The sequence below is a fragment of the Micropterus salmoides genome, unplaced genomic scaffold (genome assembly GCF_014851395.1).
Source record: "Micropterus salmoides isolate LMB-PRFRI ecotype aquatic unplaced genomic scaffold, ASM1485139v1 Ms_hic_scaffold_20, whole genome shotgun sequence".
In the NCBI taxonomy this organism is placed as follows: domain Eukaryota; kingdom Metazoa; phylum Chordata; class Actinopteri; order Centrarchiformes; family Centrarchidae; genus Micropterus; species Micropterus salmoides.
The window spans coordinates 14,081,477-14,105,684 of record NW_024041151.1 but is presented as its reverse complement, the minus strand read 5'-3'; the positions used below and the strand labels follow the sequence as shown (position 1 = coordinate 14,105,684).

The window sequence follows — 24,208 nt, the reverse complement described above, 5'->3', positions numbered from 1 at the left end:
TTGGCTCTAAAACACAGGAGTGGAAGAAGGATCAATGCGATCAATGTGTTAACATTATTAGGCTACTATACAACGTTGCTCATTCATCATTTACCAGACTGGAATTTCCTTAATGAATGATAAAGTGCTACAGCCCATTACATTCAATTTTAAATAGGAAGGTTATATTTATTAAGCTGTAATCCGACGGGACAAAATGCTGGTGGCAATCGGCTACCTGATTATGAAAATAGGTATAGATCAAATATAAGACACAGTTTACTCATGAACCTGTGATTGTCAAGTCACAGTCACACCCAGCAGGTTAGCCTTATTTTTTTTTGTAGTGGAAAATGTGTGTTAAAGTTTTAGACGTCTATTTTACATTAATAAAACTATTACTACTAAAACTAAGACTATCAGCAGCTAAAAATGAAAAACTCACTTTTAAACCTTATTTAGGCCTGTTTGTTTCAGCTGTGCCACAGTCATCCCTCACTCAGAAATATTCACATTATTTCCAGTTGATAACTAAGAATGTTCCAATCAGTGCGACTAGCCTACAATATGAAAGATTACTGTTCATTGATCAGTGTTATAGCATCAGTTGCCGGAGTTACTGATCTAGGGATTATCTGATCTCGCTCTCTGAAACAGAAAACCCAGAGTTTCCCTCATCTCAGGCTCAACATACTCAGAATTTTCACGAATCCCACTTTCTGAAACGGGGCCCTGACAAAACATCACATTGATCAGTAAACAAAAATTACCAATATGTTTGTAAAATGTCCACCACTTGCGAATTCAGTAACTTTCTACATTCTACACTAGAGTGTGTCTGTGATTGACAGTGTGATACCATTTTTCCTGTCGTTAATGTTGATACTGCACCAGATGGTGGGCTGACAAGCAAGAAATTAGACAGATGTATATCTTACCCTTGGCATCAGGCTGTTGGAGGAAAAATGCAAAATCATGGAGAGACAGACAGCGACATACTCTATAGGAGAACTATGCAATCTTACTATTCAATGGTTTTACTCTTGGATAAATTTAGCTGATTTACATCACAAGGCATTCACACCATAGTGCTATAACTTGATTGCTGTATACACTGTATGATTTTATCACTGATTAGGAATGTCTGAATACACACACTGAATACACCTGCCATCTAACCTCAGGGTGGTAAATTGGCACTGCCCGTATATTACAGTATATTACTTTTGCACTGGTGTGACATTCAGTGTATGTGTTAAAACACATAAAGTTTATAAAGACTAGTAATAAATTCTATATGAAGTGATCGAGAAACATCAATAGCTACTGTGAACTGTAAAATTGTGTTTATTTCTCTTTATATGGTGTCTTTATGCTACCAATAGTCTTTACAGTATTGACAAGATACTGTAAAAAATACTGCAAATTATCAGATTCAATGTAGAAACAGAAGATTTATTAAAAATTTTTTTTTTACTGTTTTACCATGTCTGGAAGGTGCTAGATGTTTAAAAAGGCTTGGGTGAAAAAATAACTTTACTACTATGATATAGCTGTGGTTTACCATATTATTAAAAAGATTTTAGTCATCTTTGGTTCGTACAAAGTTCACTAATTCCAACTGGGTGTTAACGCTGTAAACCAATCTTTTGCTGCTAATGAACAGCCCCCAGACTAAAGAGCCCATCCACTTTTACTTGATACACAATAAAACAAATGCATTTTCCTTGCTTCTTGGCAACTATTTTCTTACATTTGACTGTTAAAACCATTTATGAGATATTAATAATCATCTACGATTTTTCATCTAATTGGTCCACAATTTCCAAGAATGTTTCCTTCTTGATTTCCTTCTAGCCAAGCAGTGGACTTTGAAATGAACTTCAAGGCCCTGCATAAAGTGCATGTGCAGATTCATTACAGAGCTAGACGCGCCTATCACACTCTACCATCTTGATGGCTGCTGACGGTGCTTTTTCCCTCCCTTTTTGTTGTGCTTATCACCGAATGAATTACTTCCAGCAAAAGGTTGTGTTGCATGATCCATGGTGACTGAGCAAAGTGAATATCTGTCCTCTGTAGCCAACGGACATGTTCCCAGGTGGCAATGCAGGCGTATGCACGAGCTAGCTCACGCACGTTTACATTAGTAGTTACACACAAAATCTCTCTCTCACACACACACACACACACACACACACACACACACACTCTAATGCATGTGCATAAACATGAGCACAGCTTGCCACAGCCAGTACACCATGCAGTAATTTTTCTCCAAGAATTATTATTCCAAATTGGAAGCAGACATACCCAGCTTTATGGATTAGAGACTGACCCTTGTAATCTGAATGACTTTAGGAGAGCAGTATGCAGCACTTGTAAGGCTCTCTCTTTTCTTTCTCTCCAGCACTCAGCATAAGAGTGCTGTGCACCAGATTATGAAAAGGGAGTATAACGTAATAAAAATACAAGGAGCAATCAAAGGACTGAAGTGGGCCGAGGGGGACTTAGAGGATTTGGATTATTAAGCAGAACACAACAGTGGAATCCCACTGGGCCCAGACTATATCAAAGCCCACAGTCAGAAACCATGGTTCTGGAACATCCTCTCTAATTGTCATCTGCCATCAAGAAAATCACCTAAGTAAATAAGAGATGATGCACATGAGATCCTAAGTTTCTTCTGTTTCTGTATTTTCTGTTGGCAACCAAATGTACATGTACTATTCCCCAAAGCCCAAATGTTGGAGAACTAAGTTTCTCCTCTCTGTGCAAACTTATTTGTGTTTCAAAATGCTAAATTCCTCCCAGTGACATACATACAATGCAGCTGCAGTACCTCAGGTGTGTGTAGGCGAATGTGGGTTCTGGATGTGTGAGTTAGAGTTAAGACTCAGTAAAAGAAAGAAGTAATTCTTTCTTTTCATGTTAAAAAGAACTGTACTTGAGTTAATCAATTGCTAAGTAGGACAGCCAAACATTTTGACCTCAAGCATATTTTACACCATTTGGTTACATGTTTAAGTCTTAAGCAATCCACTTGTCATAAATATCCTAAAATTACAATAGAAATGTTTGGCACTATTTGACTGGAAGTTGCCTAATTGACCCACTCTCATCGAGAAGATTCTATCTTCAGACAACACGACACAGCCCATGGACAACTTCTTGGATTAACATATTTATTTTAACACAAATCTTGATCTTTTTCTAAACTTAACCAAGCAGTTTTGGTACCTAAAGTTTAGAGGGCCTATTATGTACTCTGTGTGTCCTTTAGCGCTGTGCACCATAGAGCTACTTGCTCTAATTAGGCACCCGTAGCAGACAACATACTGTATGTACTACACTGTATTTATCTTACAACTGTCCATGTGTTGTTAGCACATAGGCCTTTTCACTTGTATGGTTGATCATTCCAGTAAAACAGTAGCAGCAGTACTAGTAGAAGTAGTAGTAGTAGTAGTAGTAAAGCACCAATTAAACCAACCTGGGGTTAGACAATTTAAAGTTTCACGATTCAGCTGTCAACATGGAGGCAAAGATCAGCTCATGACAGAGAAAGTGCATGCTATTATTATAGTAAGCAATGCAAATATTCTTACAGAGAGACACTGCAAAATATGCATTATCATGGAGCACTGTGAATTAGGAGGGATAATTGTAGACATCTCAGAACATCAATTGTATGATAAATGTCATAGGCCTTCCTCATGCCTAATTAGAGCACTGAGAATTAGGTCATTTTCAATCAAATATAAGGTTGCTATCAATTTCTTCGTAACGCTGCCCAAATCAGTAAATGTTTCACCATTTACAGGTTATCACTATAATGGAGAGTTATGTGAGTTCAGTGCATTAAATAACTTTGTGCTATAATGTATGGAATAAATCAAAAGGCTCTCCATCTCTATAGGTTTGAACAGTATTAGCTTTACATTAGCATTGCAGCACTTTCAGAATAGAGAAGATGAAATTGTATGCATTAGATATCGCCCTTGGATGTGTGATTTGACCAAGTTCATTAAAATTATCACAGCATATGGAGCTCTCATTATTTCTATAATTCCTGCAATTTGTCGTGGGAGCAGTGTGTTCTCACTTCTGTTTTACAAACCATGCTGAGAGTATATTTCTCAGAAACCAAACCTCACATTATGCTGTGTCCCCAAGTTGCATTTCAACTTGAAAGACAGAGGAGAGTAAAACGTTGATTTGAAGCTATGTGAGATAAGGAAAACAAAGGATGAAGGCAATAAGATAGGTGAGTGGGACAGGGAGGAATACTGTAAGGTTGAACTTCATTACGCATCGCCTCTGCTGAGCCTTCCTAATATGCCCATCACCTGCCATTCTCTTAATGACTTGCTATTTCTGGATACATAGAAATGAAGAGACGTGCTTCTCAGTAATTCTCCAAGCCTGGTATGGGAACATCTCTGAGGACATTTTTTTCTGCCTGGTTCATGTCATATCATATCACATGTGGCTACAGTGTTACTGTAAGTCACATTAGAGGGATGCTGCAACCACATTTGAGGAACACACGTAATAGCACATTTCCCAGGTAAATCTATAAGATTTCTTGTATGAATATTTTAATTAGAATTCTATGGAAAATATTAAACGTCTCTGTAAAACCACTGTAATGTAACTCATTTGTTTAAAATGATACTGAGAAAAAATTATCATCTTTGGGGCATTTCTAATTATAACCGTGGCACCCTCAAGCACGTAACTCAAGCAACACTGCACATAAAATCTCTCATACTTGCTTGTGGCAAATGCGAATTAGATGTAAACTGCTCCAAACTTGGCAACTGCAGTCGACAAAGATCTGGGTCATATTTTATACACGTTAAATTCCCCTTCCCTTACGCAAGGCTCACATGACTGGACTGTGAATTGACAAATAGGATAGTATGGCTGTGGATGCTACACTACCACCACCCACAGCACTGCAGCAACATCAGCAAATATGCATATTGAAGGCTGGTGTAAATCAGCCCAGAGTAACTGTAGGGATAGGTGACCTTGTGCAGTAAGCTCATTCCCCAGCAGGAGTGCATACTTCATACGTGAATGAATGTACAATAGCGCAGCATAGTCAGAGCTCAGCCACATGCTCATATACATTCGTGATGGCATGCAAGCACGTAAACAGACAGTCAATGTCTAATCAAACTTCTTCCTCCATGATCACACTCACTCTTAAAATTGACATTTTCTTTCCATTAAAACAGTCTATTGGGTATCTTATTTTCATTCCTAAATGACCCTCCCTCCGCACTGGAGTCCTAACTTGCAGAAATCAGATGCAGCCATACCATATGTCATTTATTTATCAGTGAGGCATGATAGAAATCTCTCTCTCTCTCTCTCTCTATCTATATATATATATATATATATATATGTATACACACACCCCACACCCCCACATTTAATAAAACAGCTGCAATACATAGATCAGTGATGTACAGCTGTGCTTTACTTTACTTACTTACTTTAGCTTATAGATTGCACAGCTGTGGCTTAGGTGTATTTCTTAATGCGTGGGTCAACAAAACACATTTCTTTTAGCTGATATATTTCTGGATAGGTATGTCTCAGGTAAAGAACAAGGCTAATATTCTGCTGAGGTGCCAGCAGCATACAGTGGGGACATGTCTTGGTTTTGATTAAAGTACACATGTAGCTAAGACCTCTTATGCAGTGCAGAGGCTCAGGGAGACAGAACAGGGTATCAAGGATGAAAGATTTGATAAAGTCAGTCAGCCACTATGCACGTAGTCTATCAGTCCACACATTTAGTGACAAGTAATTGGATATAGTCTGCACAAAGGACAGACAGACATAGAGAAGGCTCCCTTGCTGTTTATAGCATATGTCATGCTTGACACTGTTGTTATGTTATTACTGACTTTGATTACTAGTTAACATTATATTTTATATTATGTTAACAATAAATCAGTGCTCGTTAGGGGGCAATTTTGCATGTAACCTTAAATGCACGTAACAATGCGTTTTCAGTTTTCCAACAATTGCAGCTTACACAGCATGTGCAATCTGTAGGAAACTAATAACAATTAAACAATTGTTTGTATTTCTCACTGATGACAAGATGACTGAGTGTATAATAAGAAAGCTTTGCATTAGCGCCTGCACAGATGTCTGATGTCATCAAAAACTGATTGTTATATGTTCTGCTGGCTGCCCTGATGTTCACATATACTGTTCTGCCATCTCATTAGTAGTCTGATGATGACACGTTTAATCAAATAATGCGAAAATTATTCACAGCATTGATATACTACAAATATGAAATTACATACCTTTTCATTTAAACTAAACTAACTTAACTAAAATTACTTTTTTTTGTCTGCTACACCATACCTATACTCTGTTAATCACCTGCGCTGTGTTCTCCTTTGAGAAAAAAATCAGAAACCAAAAAGAGAAATGTATACTTAATAAGTTTTATGTTTCATGATGGCGCCCCCTTGATTTGCAATAATTTGACAGAACAGTTAGGTATCCCTTTACGTCGATGAAGACCTTATTTCGATACAAACCTGCATAAAGCATAAACTTTAGCATTCTATCATAGGCAGCGTAGACGGTGACACTGAGCCAGACAGCAGCTTGTTACTCAACAGAAGAACCACAGACTGAACAACTCATTTTAGCTTTCCTGCTAAGTTCTCGTTCTTATCTAACTTACAAACATGAACACACGTTTTGTCCTGCACCTCAGCTTGTTGAACAAATGACTTAACAAACATTCACAGGGGAAAAGTGTACTGCTAATGTCAGTTTGCTGGCTAGATAGATAATTACCTGCTCAGTTGCAGCATATTAAACGGCAGGTAAACGTACCTGCACTCACTCACTTGCAAGTGAATACTGAATAAAAGAAGGCTCTCACTTGTCAAAAGATCTTTTTTCTTCCTTTTAATAATAATTTTAAAAAATCACAATAATTAACATAAAAAATGGATAGATGAATAGGATTTCAGTTGGACTCATATAGTGTAAACTCTGTGCAGTTGATTTAGCTGTACAGTGGATTTCGTTTGGTAACAACAAACTATTGCTAGACTTCACTTGTATTTATAAACTAGATTTCTACATCTACATGACTCAATGGCTAGTCTATAGTTAAACACTGTGTGATTTTTGGTTTTAGATTTTCCACTCTATATATGAATTTACCACATCTTAAATAAGCAACCAAACATGATTTTACGTTTCCTCAGAGGAGGATAATACATTTGGTTTCAATAGGACACAGTTCTGTGATATCAGGCGTAGAGCCAAACAAAAGTTGGCCGTGAACCATTTGGGACATTTTGCTGAAGGGAGGGGACATCTGCCAGCTTGCCCCTTGTCTGCACAATATGCAGCCACTTTTCACTTCAAAATCAAATTGAATTGTGGTTGGTGTATTGTAAAGCTACTTTCAATCAGGACCTATAACAATCAGTCTTTCATACTCCTCAAAGGGATATTTTGAGCCTTTATTGGCTAATGGCTATTCCCAAGGGTTTAATCAACAAGGTTTTTCTGACTGCATTTGTTTGCTTGATATTGAAGTCCCCTCTGTTGTACCTTATTATAGACAATGCATGAAAATCTTGCACAGCACAAGAAAAAAGAAATTATTTGTAAGAGGCAATGAAAAGTCATTGGTATTTCCTAATAAAATTTTGTCAATAACCATTTTGATTTTGTGTTTTTTTAATCCAGTATTTTTTAGGTTTTCATATGAAGCTGCGTAGGTTGTTTTAGTATTGTAATACTAGTTTGTGATGAGGCTGTATGACCTAAGATAAGTACACCACTACTCACTGAAAGCATAAATCTTGTTGGATCAGTTTGAAATGTTTGACCTGTAATTTGAGGGGCTTTTAATAATCTAATTAAAATACTTGTAGTAATAATAATAATAATAAGAATAAGAATAATGCTACTTAAAATATGACAACCTCTCAGAGGTGTGATTTAACTAAGTACATTTAATGAGGTATTTAAGTACAATTATCACATACTTCAACTTCAGTTGAGTGTTTTCCATTTATGTTGCTTTATTATTATTACATTTCAGAAGGAAATAGTACTACTTTTACTAATTTTACTTTAAATTTTTACTGTACTTACATTTACTTACTTACACTAGTTCAAAAAAAGAAAACATATTATATGCTTATATGATATGATTGGCTCCGCTTTGACAAGCTGCAACATCAAAATGCTAATCAAAAACAGAATAATATAGTATTGTGTAATAATATGATACTTTCAAAGGAGCAATTCTGCAAAAATAGTACTTTTTACGTTTAATACTTGAAATACATTTTGCTGATAATACATCTGTACTTTCACTTAAGAAACATTTTGAATTCAGGAAAAAAAAATCCAATAATCAGCAGTTTTATTCATAGCATTAGTATTTTAGCATTATGCCATCTGCATATATATACTTATTCATTTCTGGGCATACAGAAATATTGAATAAAAGAAGGCTCTCCTTTCTTTGACCCTTGGGGAATCAAGCAAAAGAAAAGCAGAACATTGGCACAGTATCATAAATATGGTATAATCCCTTAATATATTTTGATTTTAAGATTCTTCTTCTTCTTCATTATTTTAAGTGTCAGTACTGAATGTAATAATAATAAATTTAAACATGTTCAACATATTTTTTAAAAAATCAGGGAAACCATTTATGTGTGTGTTAAGTCCATGTATTGAAAATGCTACAAATAAAGTGAATGACGTAAATGAAGTAAAAAACTGAGTTAATCATGAATAAACAAATGAAAAGACGAATTCCTTAGAGGCCAAAGTTACAACAGTGCAGTTACAAATGACAGTGGAACAAAGTGAACTTGACTTCCAACCTGCTTACTTGCAGACAGCAAATGTCTCAAACATTTCTGCTGTATTGACACGCGTTTTTCATTCCGATTGTAAGTTTGCACTCCAAAGCAGGTCTCACAGCCATCCTGAATCAATATTGGAGGAGCAAAGCCCTTGTTCTCTGTGTTTATAGATCCATGCCTTCTGCTGGACTTTGCTTCCTCTGCATATTCTGATCACTGTCTGTCTGCTGGCAACGTGACTGGAGAACTACAATTTATGCTGCCGACATTTATAGTCAAGATATACCACAATGCTAGTTCAGCTTTTGATGATTTTTAGTTATGTTATATCTGACAATTATGCACATTTTAAAGAGTATTTAAACATTAAATTATATTTAAAGCATTTTATATTTCCACAAAACTTGTTGCACATAATCTGCTGCTATTTAAAGCTCTTTCAACTCCCATTTAATCTAAAGCTATGTGAAGACATAGTGATCAGTATGTACATCAGTATAGTGCCTATAATTCGGGGGATGTGATATTTATGTAAGGTGTTCCACAATTATGTACATATCTGTGTGTACCTTGAAATCCTCTTACACAACCAGTACCAGCCTTTGCTAAATGATTTTATCTTATTTTGTGCACATCAAAATAGTTATTGTGATGCATAAGTTTGCAGAGAAGGTGGACTCTTCCTCCAGCCTATTAGAAAACTGTCTGCTGCTTTTAAATGAGAAGAGTTAATGTGATTGGCCATTACTGAAGGCTGTGCCAACTCTGTCCTCTGATAAAATATTCCTAAACAATGTATTTATCCTTTCTTGTGCCTGCAGTCACCAAAATTGCAGAAAAATGTTAGTCATACCAGACATACAAATGTATGTAAATATGCATTAGGTATGCACAATGTAAACTGAAAAAAAGGTATTGAACTAAATGTTGACAATGGCACTTAATGACTTAATACTCTTACTTAATCTTAATTCATCTTAATCCCACCCCTTCCAAGGTACAGTGGTGCTCAAAAGTTTGTGAACCCTTCAGAATTTTCTATATTTCTGCACAAATAGGACTGAAAACATACTCAGATTTTCACACGTCACACTAAGATCAAGAGAACCCAATTAAAGAAATGTGACAAATATTTTATACTTGGTATTCATTGAGGAAAATGATCCAATATTGCATATCTGTAAGTTGCAAAAGTATGTGAACCTTTTCTTGCAGGATATCAGAAAAAGAGTTGTTGATGCTCATCAGACTGGAAAAGGTTACAAAACCATCTCTAAGAGTTTGGACTCTTTCCATAGTCAGACAGTCTGGATACAAATGGAGGAAATTCAAGACCATTGTTATCCTCCCCAGGAGTGGTCAACCAACAAATATCACTCCAAGAGCAAGACATGTAATAGTCCTTGAGGTCACAAAGGAACCCAGGTTATTTCTAAGCAACTAAATCTCGGAACGGAATCTCAAAAGAATGTAGATCATGCAGCAAGACAACAACCCTAAACACAAGTCATTCTACCAAAGAATGGTTAAAGAAGAAAAAAGTGAATGTTTTGGAATGGCCAAGTCAAAGTGTTGACCCTAATCCGATCAAAATGTTGTGGAAACGCCTGAAGCGAGCAGTTCATATGAGGAAACCCACTAAACATCCAAGAGTTGAAGATGTGCTGTACAGAGGAATGGGCTAGATTCCTCCAAGTCAATGTGCAGGACTGATCAACAGTTAACAAAATCCTCAATAAATGTCAATATGTGTAGAACTCGCTGCCTGCATGCTCACTTCCACTCGTAGCAGAGATAACATCACCCCTCTCCTTCACGACCTCCACAGGCTCCCGGTTAATTACAGGATGTGCTTTAAACTTCTACTCATCACCTACAAAGCCTTAAGCAACCTGGACCCTTCCTACTCTGCCGACCTCCTCTCCCGTCACACCTCTAGATGTCACCTCAGGTCAGCAGACACCAACACTAAAACCCAACAGGACAAAGCGTTGGACCTGGCGTGACAAGGCCTTTTCTGTTGCTGCACCCTTGCTCTGGAACGCCCTCCCCAGCCACATCCGACAGGCTAACACCATGCCATCTTTCAAACAGGCCTATAATAAATCACATTTATTATTATTAATATTATTATAGGTACCAGAAACATTTCATTTCAGTTATTGCTGTACAGGGGGTAACACTAGATCCTGAAAAAACAAAATTTCACATACTTTTGCAGCTCACAGATATACAGTATTGGATCATTTTAATCAATGAATAAATGGCCAGGTTTAATATTTTTGTCTCGTTTGTTTAATTGAGTACTCCTGATCTACTTTGTGTGGCTTGTGTGAAAAGTTTTACGTCATATTTGTGCAGAAATATAGAAATTTATTAAGAGTTCACAAACTTTCGCACCACTGGTGCATGGTACCAAACAAATAAAATAAAATAAAAACTTTGCTACAAACAAAACTATAAGTGTGCAGCCATTCCTACTATACACCACTTACCCTATGCCCTATGCGAACACAGCCATGTTTGTTTGGTATAGAAAGCCTGTTAAGCAGCTATTTCATCCTGTTAGAAGAACAAGAGACGTCCGTTACAATTTTCAAACAAGTCATTACTACTACTACTTATCTCAGAGGATGCCAAATCTGATAGGTGAAAGACAAGCTATCTTGCATGCCTGCATTCCTATGAACTACCTCACAAACTCACTGAAACACCAATCTATTCCTAGCCCTTTTCCACACTCAGACAAAGCCTCACCTCTTGACATATGCTACAGGTCCATCAGTCTTGATCAGCAGACATGCAGTCCACTCAGCTTTGCAGTAACTGTGTGTGAGTGTGTGTGTGTGTGTGTGTGTGTGTGTGTGTGTGTTTGCGCCGCATGGATACTCTCTCCTCTCAACACCTACTGCCTCCCTTTCTTGAGAAACTGACTCAGCAGCCACTGTCAGGTCTGCTTAATTTTGTCATGGTTGACTTCATGCTACCTGGAGTCTCATCTGCCAGAGTCCCTTAATCCACTTGTCACTCACAACAACAAAAAGCTAGGAAGGTGCACCTTGAATGAAGAAGGGGAGGTGGAGCATTGGTGGGTGTATGGGAGAGTTGGATTGGAGGTTTTTGTGCAGGTGCACAGGCACAGGTGCATGGCAGCAGCTGTGGGGTTTTCAGACTTTTTGAAATGTTCAACACTATTCCAAGACTATACCAAGAAGCAGCATGTGTTTGTGTGTGTGTGTGTGTGTGTGTGTGTGTTTTATATAAAAAAACAATTAACTCTATGAAAGATATTTCAGTGTGCACACAATACAATTACTGATAAAGTCACAATGTTATGTACATGTAATTTATAAGCCCTGTTTTGTATGTATGTACAAGCCCGCTTTGTTCACTGTATGTGCAGGTTCGCTCCACTCATACCCCACTTTCTCATATTTTTTAACAAATGTGCAAATCGCTATCACAGTAACTCGTTTCCTGTTCCATCACCAATAAATGTAGTTAGGAACAATGATTCTGCTCTTTGGCATGTTTTTGTTCATTGCAATTCAAAATGCATTTTATCAGTGAGGCTAAGGGCATCAGGTTTGCAGTTGTTGCATCCCAATAACCCAGGATGAAGACAGGGAAAGGATGTTTTTCGTGATGTAGAGAGGAAAGATAACTGTAAATTGGTTTTCATGCATCTCTATATTCCTTGTGCGTCCAGTATGCCTCCAGGACGCTGATCTGCGCTGCAAAAACTAAAATACCTAAAATAACCAAGCAGATTTGTAACAGCCTGGTGCTAATTGTAAGCCACAAAGGGAATAAAGTTCTGTAACTGCACTTTGCTCTGATAATGTGCTTTTTTCAAATTAGTGAAACATAAATAATTATTATATCTATTGCCTCCAGACAGCTGAATTCAATCAAATGAAAAATAAAAACTTCAAACAGTCTACATGCAGGATTAATGATACAAACCACTAATCTTTAGCTCAGATGAGACTTACTGGCATCATTGCCATTTTCACATTAAAATTATATTTTTGATACTAATACTATACCATCTCAATTATGAAACTCCCAGTCCCCAGATCAGCTTCGTCTTAACAACACGTCAAAATGTTCATTTTTCATTCGTTCATGTAAAACAGTTTTCATCAATGACATGAAGTGATTAGTTTCATCTAACGATTTTGTGGAAAAATGTAATTGCGATTTTCTGCCAGATATTGCGATTATGATTCGATTTGCAATTTTTTTAATTGAAGTTTTTGCTAAGTTCGATATTCACTGCCAGTCTATTTTGGATGTAAACCGGGTCAAGCAGCACAGAGCAGATGAACCAGGCAGGAAGTCAGACACAGAACGGCATAGAGAATCTGGTCGATTTTCAAAATAAAACACCTTTTGCAGAATACCAATTGTACATCAACAATAAACACAGTTAAAACAGATTAAAAAAAGAAACAATTTTACTACGTAGACTACTTAATCATGGTAGAAGCACAAAAATCAAGGACAACTGAACAAATACGCAAATCTGAACAAGTCAACAAAATCACACCGGCAAAACGGTCTTCTTCTGAAATGCTCCATGTGTATATGTAACGTTAGCCTGCAGAGAGCGGGAGGGAACGGGCTCACAGAGAGCTGCTATCCATAGTTGAAGCACACAAAATGACAAATTAACAACATGTTAACAACGTATAGGTTAAACGCTCCGCTGCCAAAACACTTCAGCATGTGTTGACACCGGACAAAACCGCGGCACGCGCTCGTGATTGGCTCGTTTTTGGCGAGCAGGTCTGTCACACGAGGGTGACAATGGAGTGAATTTGTAACTGCATGTAAAACGGGTCAGACGCCCTGTACACAATTAGCTAATCGCATTCTTTCAAATCGCAATTTTGATTTTAAAACAATTAATCGTTCAGCCCTAATCTATACCCTTGATTACATATTTTAAAAGTGATTTTGTGGGATTCATCACATAAGACACTGGTTCACAAATTGTGGTCTATAGAAACCCACAAGGGGTATTTCTGGAGCTCCCCAGATAAACTGAGATATTATCTTTTCAGCTCCAGGGCCCTGATTGCAAAATGTGTCAGTCTGAAGTCGGACTTTGGTATTAAAGTTCGGATGGTCTTTCATTGATATTTACAGGAGATGACGCACTGCTGCAGAATGAAAGTCTATACATTTGTGTAACATTCAAATATCTCTGTGGTGAAGGCCTATTTTCACATCTGCAGTCAGCTTTCTACAAAGAGTTGTGTGATCGCAGACCTGTGGAAAACCAGTAAAGTCTAAATAATTATGATCAGCTGGGCTTGAAATGAACACCAGATAGCTCATTCAGTGTACCTAAAATCTGACTGTGGCAGGTAACACAATTCTACCTGCAGCTTTGCTGATTGAGGTTTTTTTGACTCTATTTCATATAAACATAAAGCTTTTCCAGTACTGGGGTTTCAAAAATTTGTGCTTCCCTCCTACCTATTTGTTTGAATAATGTATTATAACAATTATTGTAATATGCATTTAGTCACTATATGGATCTAAACATACCCTGATATATTAGACATACTGAATATGTATTTATAAGTGAACATACTTGGGTGGAATAATACTAGCAATACACTGATGCATTTCATAGTCAGTAATAAACGCTTAGCAGCTCTGGGTTATCAGGGTCCCTACAACTATACTGGAAGCATAACAGAGTGAGCAGACCTTGCTGCTGAACTGCAGACTTGTTAATCAAGTTGACATCTTCACACAACAAAACATCCCAGAAGCAGTGCTGCACACTCAGATGCACTGAAACTTCATATTTTTTAGTTTTGTCATATATGTATAGCCTTGCAAACAAGGTGCATATGAGCAAGGTCATAGCAGACAGGGGATGTTGTCCTGGGCTCCTGGGCAGCATTATTTATTTGTTATACAGATATACATAGATAGAATCATAATGCTTATCGCTGTGTTTGGTATATTACTGATTCACTAACCTGCCTATGCTTATGTGCTATCCTCCTAGCAAGCATTTGATAAAATTTATGCTAGAGATACAGAAAAATAAGACAAAACTGTACAAGTCATTCAAATTCTGACTTTAAATTTATAAGACTGGATATACTAATCAGAAAACAATACTTTAATTTGTGTGTTTACATGCCATTTGATAATGTGATAATAAGGGGAAATCCAGTTTGTATAATTTAGTCATTTGTATGATTTTAGGAAATTTCTCTGAAGGAAGTAGAACTTCAAGCTGTGCTCAATGTGTTCGAGAGAAAGAGTCATTTTGTGTTTGGTTACTGTTTGTGCAAAAGTTTTAAAACTAAACCTTATTCAAAGCAGATACCATCTCTCTCTTCACCTGAGACAGGAATCAACATTTAGGCTAATTACTGGAACATAGTCACAGGAGAGGGGTATTCCAAAACCCTGGCCTATTTGGTTTTACTTGATGTTATTTATATTTTACAATTCCTTTCCCTAGCCCTCTCCTTAGTGTCCCTGGGCAAATGAGCACATGAATGGCAAGCAGTTACAGGCAATAGTCTTGCACAGCTCCAAAATGCTGTTTTCTTATTCAAAGTAATTTGTTCAAATAAATCTATGTGCCCTGTTTCAGTTTGTTAATGTTCATAGTTATCTTATTTTCAGCACCCCCTAGTGGTAAACATGTGATGAATATGCATACAGGAAGTACGTGTTTAGAATCACAGAGACTACCATTCAGTCACATGTATGTATATGTATGTTCAGAGGTGGAAAGAGTACAAAAATATTCTACTTAAGTAAAAGTAAGATTACTTTGATGAACTTTTACTTAAGTACAAGTAAAATTACCGGTAAAAAAAATCTACTCAAGTAACAGTGAAAAGTAGCTCATTTAAAATTTACTCAGAGTAAGAGTTACATAGTTACTTTTTTAACCTCCTAAAATAACTTATTTAATTAAATCAAATCCCCATTTACATTCAAACAGGTGGTAATTTTAATGGGATATCATAAGCGTTAGTATAATGGGATATTACTAGTTACCAGCAGGTTGTTAATGCCAACCAACATTGTCATGCATCAATGTCTTTTTGGCTATTTGGAGCAAAGCATCTTACCAAACTATGAAAACTTATTTTTAGCCACCAATGGAAGTAGGCTATTATTTAACTTACCTACATCAGGGGTCCTCAACTACATTTGTTCAAGGACATGAATTTTTCCAAGCAGACACTATGGGGGCTGGACTTTCAAAAATAATTATCATATTACTGCTTAATATTTTCAACTATCGCAAAATTAATGTTTTTATTAGCTTATAGCTTATCAGTGTGAGCAGAGTGATAGGCTGGCTGAGAAGGTTGAGGTGTGCAACCTGTTGCATGCAGCTCTTTATCTAACAGCTCACCTTGTCTGCTGCTGACTGTTGCATTACTCACTGCAATATTTCAAACTGGACACTGTCAGAAAACTGTTGAAAATGATGGTTGTCTTGTTGTGCAGACGCATTTTTGATGACTGAGAGCAGTCAGCGCTGATCTCACTTACAAACAGATTGCATTTCCTGTGACTACTTCAAAATAAAGGTCAACTTGTGTTTCGCCAGCTGAATGCTTTAAATGTGAAACTCTGGCAGCAGGAAATGTTCAGTTTGGATTAGCAGTAACTTAATACAGCATTTTTCCACAGCTTACACTGCATGATGAAGTTTTTCCTTGCACTTTTTTTTACTAAGTAACGGATTTGATTGAAAATGTAGCAAAGTAAAAGACTTTTAACAAAACATACTAAAGTTAAAGTAAAATTACAGATTTAAAAAATACTTTAAAAAGTAAAAGTACACACAAAAAAAATACACAATTACAGTAACGTGAGTAATTGTAATTCGTTACTTTCCACTTCTGTGTATGTTTTACAATCCATCTGCTTCTGCTGGAATACTTCACCCTGTGGTAGCATTGTCTGCATTGGTTCATTTTCATAACACCCATTCTTCTATGAGTACTTTTATGAAATATATTAATTTTATGTTATTATTAAAGCTAACTTATTAATATAATGCTACCTTACAACTCTGGCTAATGCAAACTCATTGAGATGCCCTTTATTTGTATTTCTGTTTTTCAGTTTCATTTGTTGGTATTAAACACCAGCTGTACACTGCATATGACAATATTGTTTCTCAGGTAAAGTCCATGTTTCATGGCACAACAGTATTGACATGACTCAGTAAATATTTCTTTGCATATGCATGTGCAATATGCACCAACCTTGATGGCATTGGTGGAAATTTGGATCTCATGCAGCTTCCTCATCGTGCCGTCGCGGTCAATGAAGTAGGACGAGGCCAGCTGATGAAGGGCTTCCACATTCTGAGTAGCATTGGCAAGCTTCCTGTCCAGCTTGTTTTTGGCCAGGTACATAGTCAGTGCCTCCTCTCCTACAGGTAGCATAAAGAAAAGGAAATATTATTAGAAATATTGGCTTAGATATTTTGGGGGAAAAGTACTTGATGTACTTAAAGCGTTAAAGTAAAATAGGTAGTCAAGTATTTAGGTCTCAAGTGAAGAAATTATTTTAATTTAAGGTGCACTGAATAAATAATAATAATAATAATAATAATAATCTTTATTTGTAGAGCACTTTTCAAAGACAAGTTACAAAGTGCTTTAACAAGTGTAAAGACAATAATACCCAAGAGACAATAATACGAAAACAATACAAGATGAAAGCATGAAAACATTGAAAAGACTAAAATACACGTTTAAGATAAACATAAAATTAGTAAAATACAATAAAATAAAAGGGATAAAATAAAGTCAAATAAGATCGGGAAAGGCTCTCCTATAAAATTATGTTTTAAGAAGGGACTTAAGAGTTCACTGACTCAGCTGACCTGATTTCTTCGGGCAGGCTGTTCCAGAGCCTCGGGGCCCTGACAGCAAACGCACTGTCCCCTTTAGTTTTCAGTTGAGACTCTGGAACAGATAGCAGACCTCTGCCCAAGGATCTCCAGGTATGTGCTGGTGTGTATGGGACTAAAAGGTCAGAAATATAACAAGGCGAGAGGCCATGAAGAGCTTTAAAAGTGATCAATAGAATTTTAAAGTCAATTCTAAAACATACTGGGAGCCAGTGTAATGAAGCTAAAATAGGAGTAATGTGGTCATATTTCTTTGTTCTGGTTAAAAGCCTGGCAGCTGAGTTCTGGACAGTCTGGAGTCGATCAATAGATTTTTGGGTTAAACAGGTGAAAAGGCTGTTGCAATAATCCAGGCATGATGAGATGAAGGCGTGTAAAATGGTCTCGGTGTCCTTAAAAGTTAACATAGATCCAATTTCTAAGTTGATAAAAACATGATTGAACAAGTTTTGTGGTGTGCTGCTCGAAATTTAAATTACTACCAAACCAAACACCAAGGTTCTTTGCCACAGGCTTAGTGTGATTTACTAGGGAACCAGCAGATGGCAGTATTTGATTTGCCATCTGCTGAGACCCGATGACCAGGATTTCTGTTTTGTCTGAGTTCAGTTGGAGGAAATTATTTGACATCCATTTTTTAACTTCACAAAGGCAGTTGTTAAGTGAACTCAGCATTCCAGGGTCTGTGGATCGGGACGGGCATATTTGTGTGTCATCAGCATAAATATGAAAAGAAATGCCATGTTTATGGATAATATGACCAAGGGGAAGCAGATACAAGGAAAACAAAATGGGTCCTAAGACCGACCCCTGAGGCACACCATATTTAACTGGACAGAACGAAGAGACATAGTTGTTTACAGACACGCAAAACTTCCTATTTGACACTTAGGATGAAAACCATTCTAGGGCACTACCAGAGATCCCCACACAGTGCCTCAGTCTGTCTAACATGATGTTGTGATCAATGGTGTCAAAAGCAGCGCTAAGGTCCAGGAGTACCAGGACTGAGCACATGCTTTCATCAGCAGACATTAAAAGGTCATTGGTGACTTTAAGCAGGGCAGTCTCAGTGCTGTGGTACTTCCTGAAACCAGAAACTTTTCAAATATTTTGTTATTTTCCAGTACAGTGAGCAGCTGTTTGGACACAATTCTTTCTAGAATCTTTGCAATAAAAGGCAGTTTTGAAATTGGTCTAAAATTATGTGTACTGTAGATATCTTTATATGTGAGAATTGTCCAATCCAGGCTTATCTCGGCTGCCAATGGAGCTCTTAACAGGAGAGATAAGTCAGAGGTCTGAATACCAAGGCAAGCAGTTTTAGCTTAAGAAACCAGATGCCCCAGTTTTCCAGGAACAGTCTCCATATTTGCTGCTTTATCCCCAGCTGGCACGATCCCCAGAAATGTCCCCGGATTTATCCCTATTGGGGTGGCATTATTTCCATGAGAGGTCCAGTGATATAGAATTTTTACCTCAATACCACGAAAATGTTATCCTGTGGAGAACAAATATATCAAATCTGATATCATTTTGCTTTCAGCTACCCCAGACAGGGAAAAGATGAATTGAATATAAACACACAAATAGAAAATAGCATTACAGATTGCAGAGATTTAATTAGTGCCAAGAAAATTAGAAAAACAGGGATGAGTCCAGGAGCTGCGGCAGCTGGTGTTATAGCCAAGTGGAGCCACTGGAAGAGAATTGTACCTGTTTATCTGTACTGTGGCTCTGTGTGGCATGTTCCTGGATTACCACTGTTCCACTGAATCTTTCATCTGGATGACTAAAATTACTCATGTGCATGGTTAAATCAAATTACTGACCCTTTCTGGTGACACACTGCCTGGAGAGGTGTTAAACAATTTCTTTCTCTTCTAAAGACCTCTCTTTTCAAACCTAACACAGATAGTGTCTGTTTTTTTCACTTATTTTTCATCAATGATGCTTTTGAACCACAGAAAAATACCTTACATAGCCAAGTTGTTGTCTCCTAAATCACCAAAACTCTGCACACAACAGTTGCTGGCATAACTGTCTGCAAGAATTAAGGCAAACACTCCTGATGAGCCATTGTTGTTGTTGGTGGTAGTGATGGTGTCGTTCCTGAGATAGTTCAAACATAGACTTGGGTTAGCCCTAAATCCTTACTCATCTGCTGGTAAAGAGGTGGAGATGCATTTAACCTGAACCACTGACCTTTCAGTAAGTGTCTGCACACCACCAGGGGGAAGAATGTGAACACTCAGGGCCAAATATTTACCGAGCACCAGACAATCTCTCTTATTTGCATGCCATATGTTTGTTTGTTGACACACTATAATGGGTTGAGCTGCTCACTGTATCCACATCATGTTTTTCCATCTCTTATTCCTACAAGCAGAAACAGATGCATAACACGCAAACACCAATTCACTTTCCATGAGCTCACATAACCTTGCCTTCGAAGATTACTGTTCAAATGGCCAACCATATGCTGGAACTTGTTCAAGAGCACGTCACATATGTTCAGGTTGCCAGTGATGTGAATGGTTATTTGGCCCCCAGCGATGCACTGGAGTTGGTCACTTAACTTGTGGTGACCGTGACTAGGGGTGGGTGGCAGTCAGGGCCAATGTCTCATGCCTGGTTAGAGTACAAGCACTGAGGGGACGAGGCCCCCATTCTCTGATGCTGCCATGCTCTCGCTCCCTCGGGGGTTAGCAAAGTTACTTACACGCACTTGACTTACACTACTGCACAAGAATAATGGGCTCACATTAAGCCCCTGATCTGCCCTTTTTTTCTCTATTGCAACTTATTGTGGCATAAATGAGGTCCTCTGTACATACATATTTTATGGTTATTGCTGCTGGTCAAGCAAAATCATCACCTCTGTGGCTTTAAAAAAATCTGTGTGCACCTTTCTGTAAGTAATACATCGTGTTAGATTATTACAGACTCCTTACTGGCACACCACCAGAATTAATCAGCTCATGAGGAGCTTATGGGTTTACAGCTGAGAGGTATTTAAAAACAATGTGGTGTTTCACCTCAAAATCATATGTACCCCCCCCCCTTTTTTTATGTGTGTGCATGTGGATATCGATGAGGGTTAGAAGTGCAAATAGGGTTTTAAAGTAATGGAATGGTTGGGAGTGCTCCATTTAGTGTTAATGGTACATATGTGGGTCACTTTATGGAGAACATTAAACTATACTGCTTTATCCTGTGCAGAGGAAAGAAGCTTATGGATGCTGTTTTATTGTTCTCTTTCAAAAGACATGAGAAAGATGCATTCAAAGTCTTGGATAATTTGGGGAACAGACTATAACATAATAATAAGCTTTTGTTCTGCATTTACAATGAATGCATGTAGATCCTAGAGTAATAAAAAGATCTGTCCCAAGCTCAACACAATCTGTGTATTTCACAACGGACCACAGGGTGACATATGGACACTTTGTTTTTCTTAAGTTAATTGAGAAAACATCATAAATGAAAGACTAATTACGGTAATAATTTCTCCTTGAAAACGGGTGGATACACTTTCAAAAATAAACTTCATAACAACTGCATACACACAATGCATTCAAATAAGTAGAGGAAGGAATTGAACCCCTTTTCTATTCAACTATAACTGGATTGTCCCAGCTTTACGCAAGAGATATTCTGAAAGTGGGGCTGTTGCTTTGAGATAGCCACGCTCTCAATGCCCAATTATGCCCTGTACCTTTTATGTTGACAGCAGAACAACAGCAACAGTTTCAAGTATGATGTGGCAAAAGGTAGCCTCAACAGCTTTCACTGGGTAGTCTTCCACTACAACCCAGGGCACAGCCAGAGCTCTGCATATGAACTCTAGCCTCAGGTTCAGTGACCACAAGTCATTTCAATCAACAAGTTCTTCCTCTTCAGTGCTGAATGCATAAGACTGTTGCACTGAAAAGGTCTCTGATCCAGTCATGTAGGTTGCATGTTCACCAGAGAGTAGGAGGGCAAATGAGTCCCCAGAGCTAAGATACAGTCCCTCCTACATGTGAAATCTTTATTTGGTAGCTCATACACTTTTATGAATATTTTAATCCCTTCGCTCTCTCTCAACTCAAACGCTCTAGACCTCTCTGAACAAATACCATCAAAATTCACGGTGAAACAGCAGTCCTTTCACTCAAAGTGGAAAACAGATTTCAAACATATGAGGGAGTGGGAATGACAGATGTGCTGAAATATGTCCCTCACAGCTTTAGCAAAATGGAAATCTGTCCTTCACACCTTCCTTCAGTATTTATATACAGCCTTGGTTATGCAGTCCTTACTCCTTCGCCATTCCAAAGCCCTAGACACATATAAATGTTTGGAGTCTATTGTCAATAAACATACTGCACCTACAGTATTGTTCTCAGTTACTGTTGGAAAACCAGATATGTTAAGCATCTATGTCAAACTGCACTTCAAATTGCGCATCCTGAGATGCCTACTTTAAAGCATCCACATATGCCAGAAACACAGCTTCAGGTGGTGTGAGGGTCCTTAAAATGTTCAGACAGCAGAAAAGCAGCAAGTAATTCATAATTATTTGGTCAGACATCTTCAACAGACGCTGTCAGTCAGAGGCGTTAAGAAACTGACAATTCTTCATAAATGCTTGTTAGAATGGGGCCTACCCTGACATAACCACAGTACTACATACAGTACATTCACTTACTCCAAGAGCTAGACTTTTGAATTAACATGGTCCAATTTCCAAAGACAACAAAGGATAAAAGTGGTGTTATTATTACTATAATTGTTATGTTATTTATATATATATTAAAAAAGGATCTATGATAATATATGATCATGCTCAGCTCCTTAAACATCCTTTAAACCTATAAAATCTGATTCATCTTTTAAAGTTTAACAACCGTAGCACAATTAGTGAGTCATTGCCTCACTGCACCCTGGGTGCACGTGTAAATAAAAATGAAATACATAAACCTTTGTAGTATCCAGTAAAGAGTGTCTACATAAATCCAGACAAAAACAAAGGGTATTACCACAAACAGTTGTTTGTTCTCTGAGCACTGGGTGTTGGTGCCCAGTGCTTCCAGGCACCACAGGCACCATTGTTTTAACCATGAAAAGAAGCCAAGGGACAAAGACATAAATAAATAAACTGAAAAAAAAAAGGTCACACTTTATGGGTACAATCCAGAAGTGATACTGTACTAAACTAAGGGCTTTAGTTTTAAAAATGGGATAAGGGATGGGGTTACATCATCAGTTTGAATGAAATTTATCAACACCTTATGCGCATCCTTGGGACCTAACAAATGTGTAGAGTGCGTTTCCTTCCTCATAATACATTTGCAACACTTTAATATTTTAAATGTGCGCTGTTTAAATCAACATTTGCTACCTTGCAGTCTTGTTCTTCACTGCTTTTGGCAGGCGCATCAATATGCTTCTTTGAGCATTACTAAGACCAAATGTCAGTCAGCGAAATATTGTGAAACAGGCACCGAGACTTAGATTGTGATCTTTAACATGTATGTAGATGTGCATGACGCAAACTAATCAGGGACCCACAACATTGGTCCATTTGACTTTTCTTGAAAGGGTCGTATGGGTCATTTTGGAACGGCATTAATATTAAAATGTTATGTCTTTAAGAATGAGGCCTTGTCTGAATTAAATATGCATGCAACACGGTTTATTTGTCACTTCAGTATTAATCAGTTATCAACACCAAACTATTCAAGGGAGATATTGCAGTACAAAATAAAATACCAAATACAATAAAATAAGCTACCAGGTAAGATAAAAATATGTCTTTTACATTGATGCTTCCCAAATATGTCTTCAGAGCGTATCAGCTCATTCAGTAGTATTTCAGGCATAGTGATGTGCCACTTATGTACACAATAATGTATATTTGCTGCCTTGCACAGCCATTAGACTTATTATGAAAAAAAAGGCAAAGACATGCTAGAAGACATAACAATGGTTCCCATGGTTATGCATTGTAGCCATTTCTATTCAGTACAAAGGAGGGGACCTCTAATGGGGCTCTTTAGACTTGACCACTCAACTTTAAGTTGCCTGTGAGAAGGAGAATTCACTTCTTCCCTCTCATGTGTATAATGACTCTTGAGACCACAAAGTGTAGGTGACTAAGGAGAGAATAAGCCTCTTTCTTCTTACTTTATCACTAGTCTGGTGTGCACATTTATTGGTTCATATAACTGGGTTCTTTAATGGGCAATCCCAAGATTGAGATAAAGAGTGCACTGACCCATAGCTTAAAACTAAATGGCATCAAGGTTAAATATAATATGGTGATAACTCAGAGGTAGGAAAGAGGTTAAAAATGAGTGAAAGGTGATACATATAAAGAGAATGAGGAAAAAGGTAAGGTGATGCAATACCATGAGATTCAGAAGGATGCTGTGGT

General features: G+C 37.5%; 1 protein-coding gene across 1 annotated transcript in view; it reads right to left on the bottom strand.

Moving 5' to 3' along the window:
• brinp1 (bone morphogenetic protein/retinoic acid inducible neural-specific 1) overlaps positions 1 to 24,208 on the bottom strand; it is a 126,047-nt gene that overhangs the window by 42,670 nt on the left and 59,169 nt on the right. Inside the window, exon 4 of the mRNA XM_038734213.1 lies at positions 17,135 to 17,304. Within this exon, the coding sequence (XP_038590141.1) occupies positions 17,135 to 17,304 (170 nt within the window). The remainder of the gene's footprint in view (positions 1 to 17,134; positions 17,305 to 24,208) is intronic.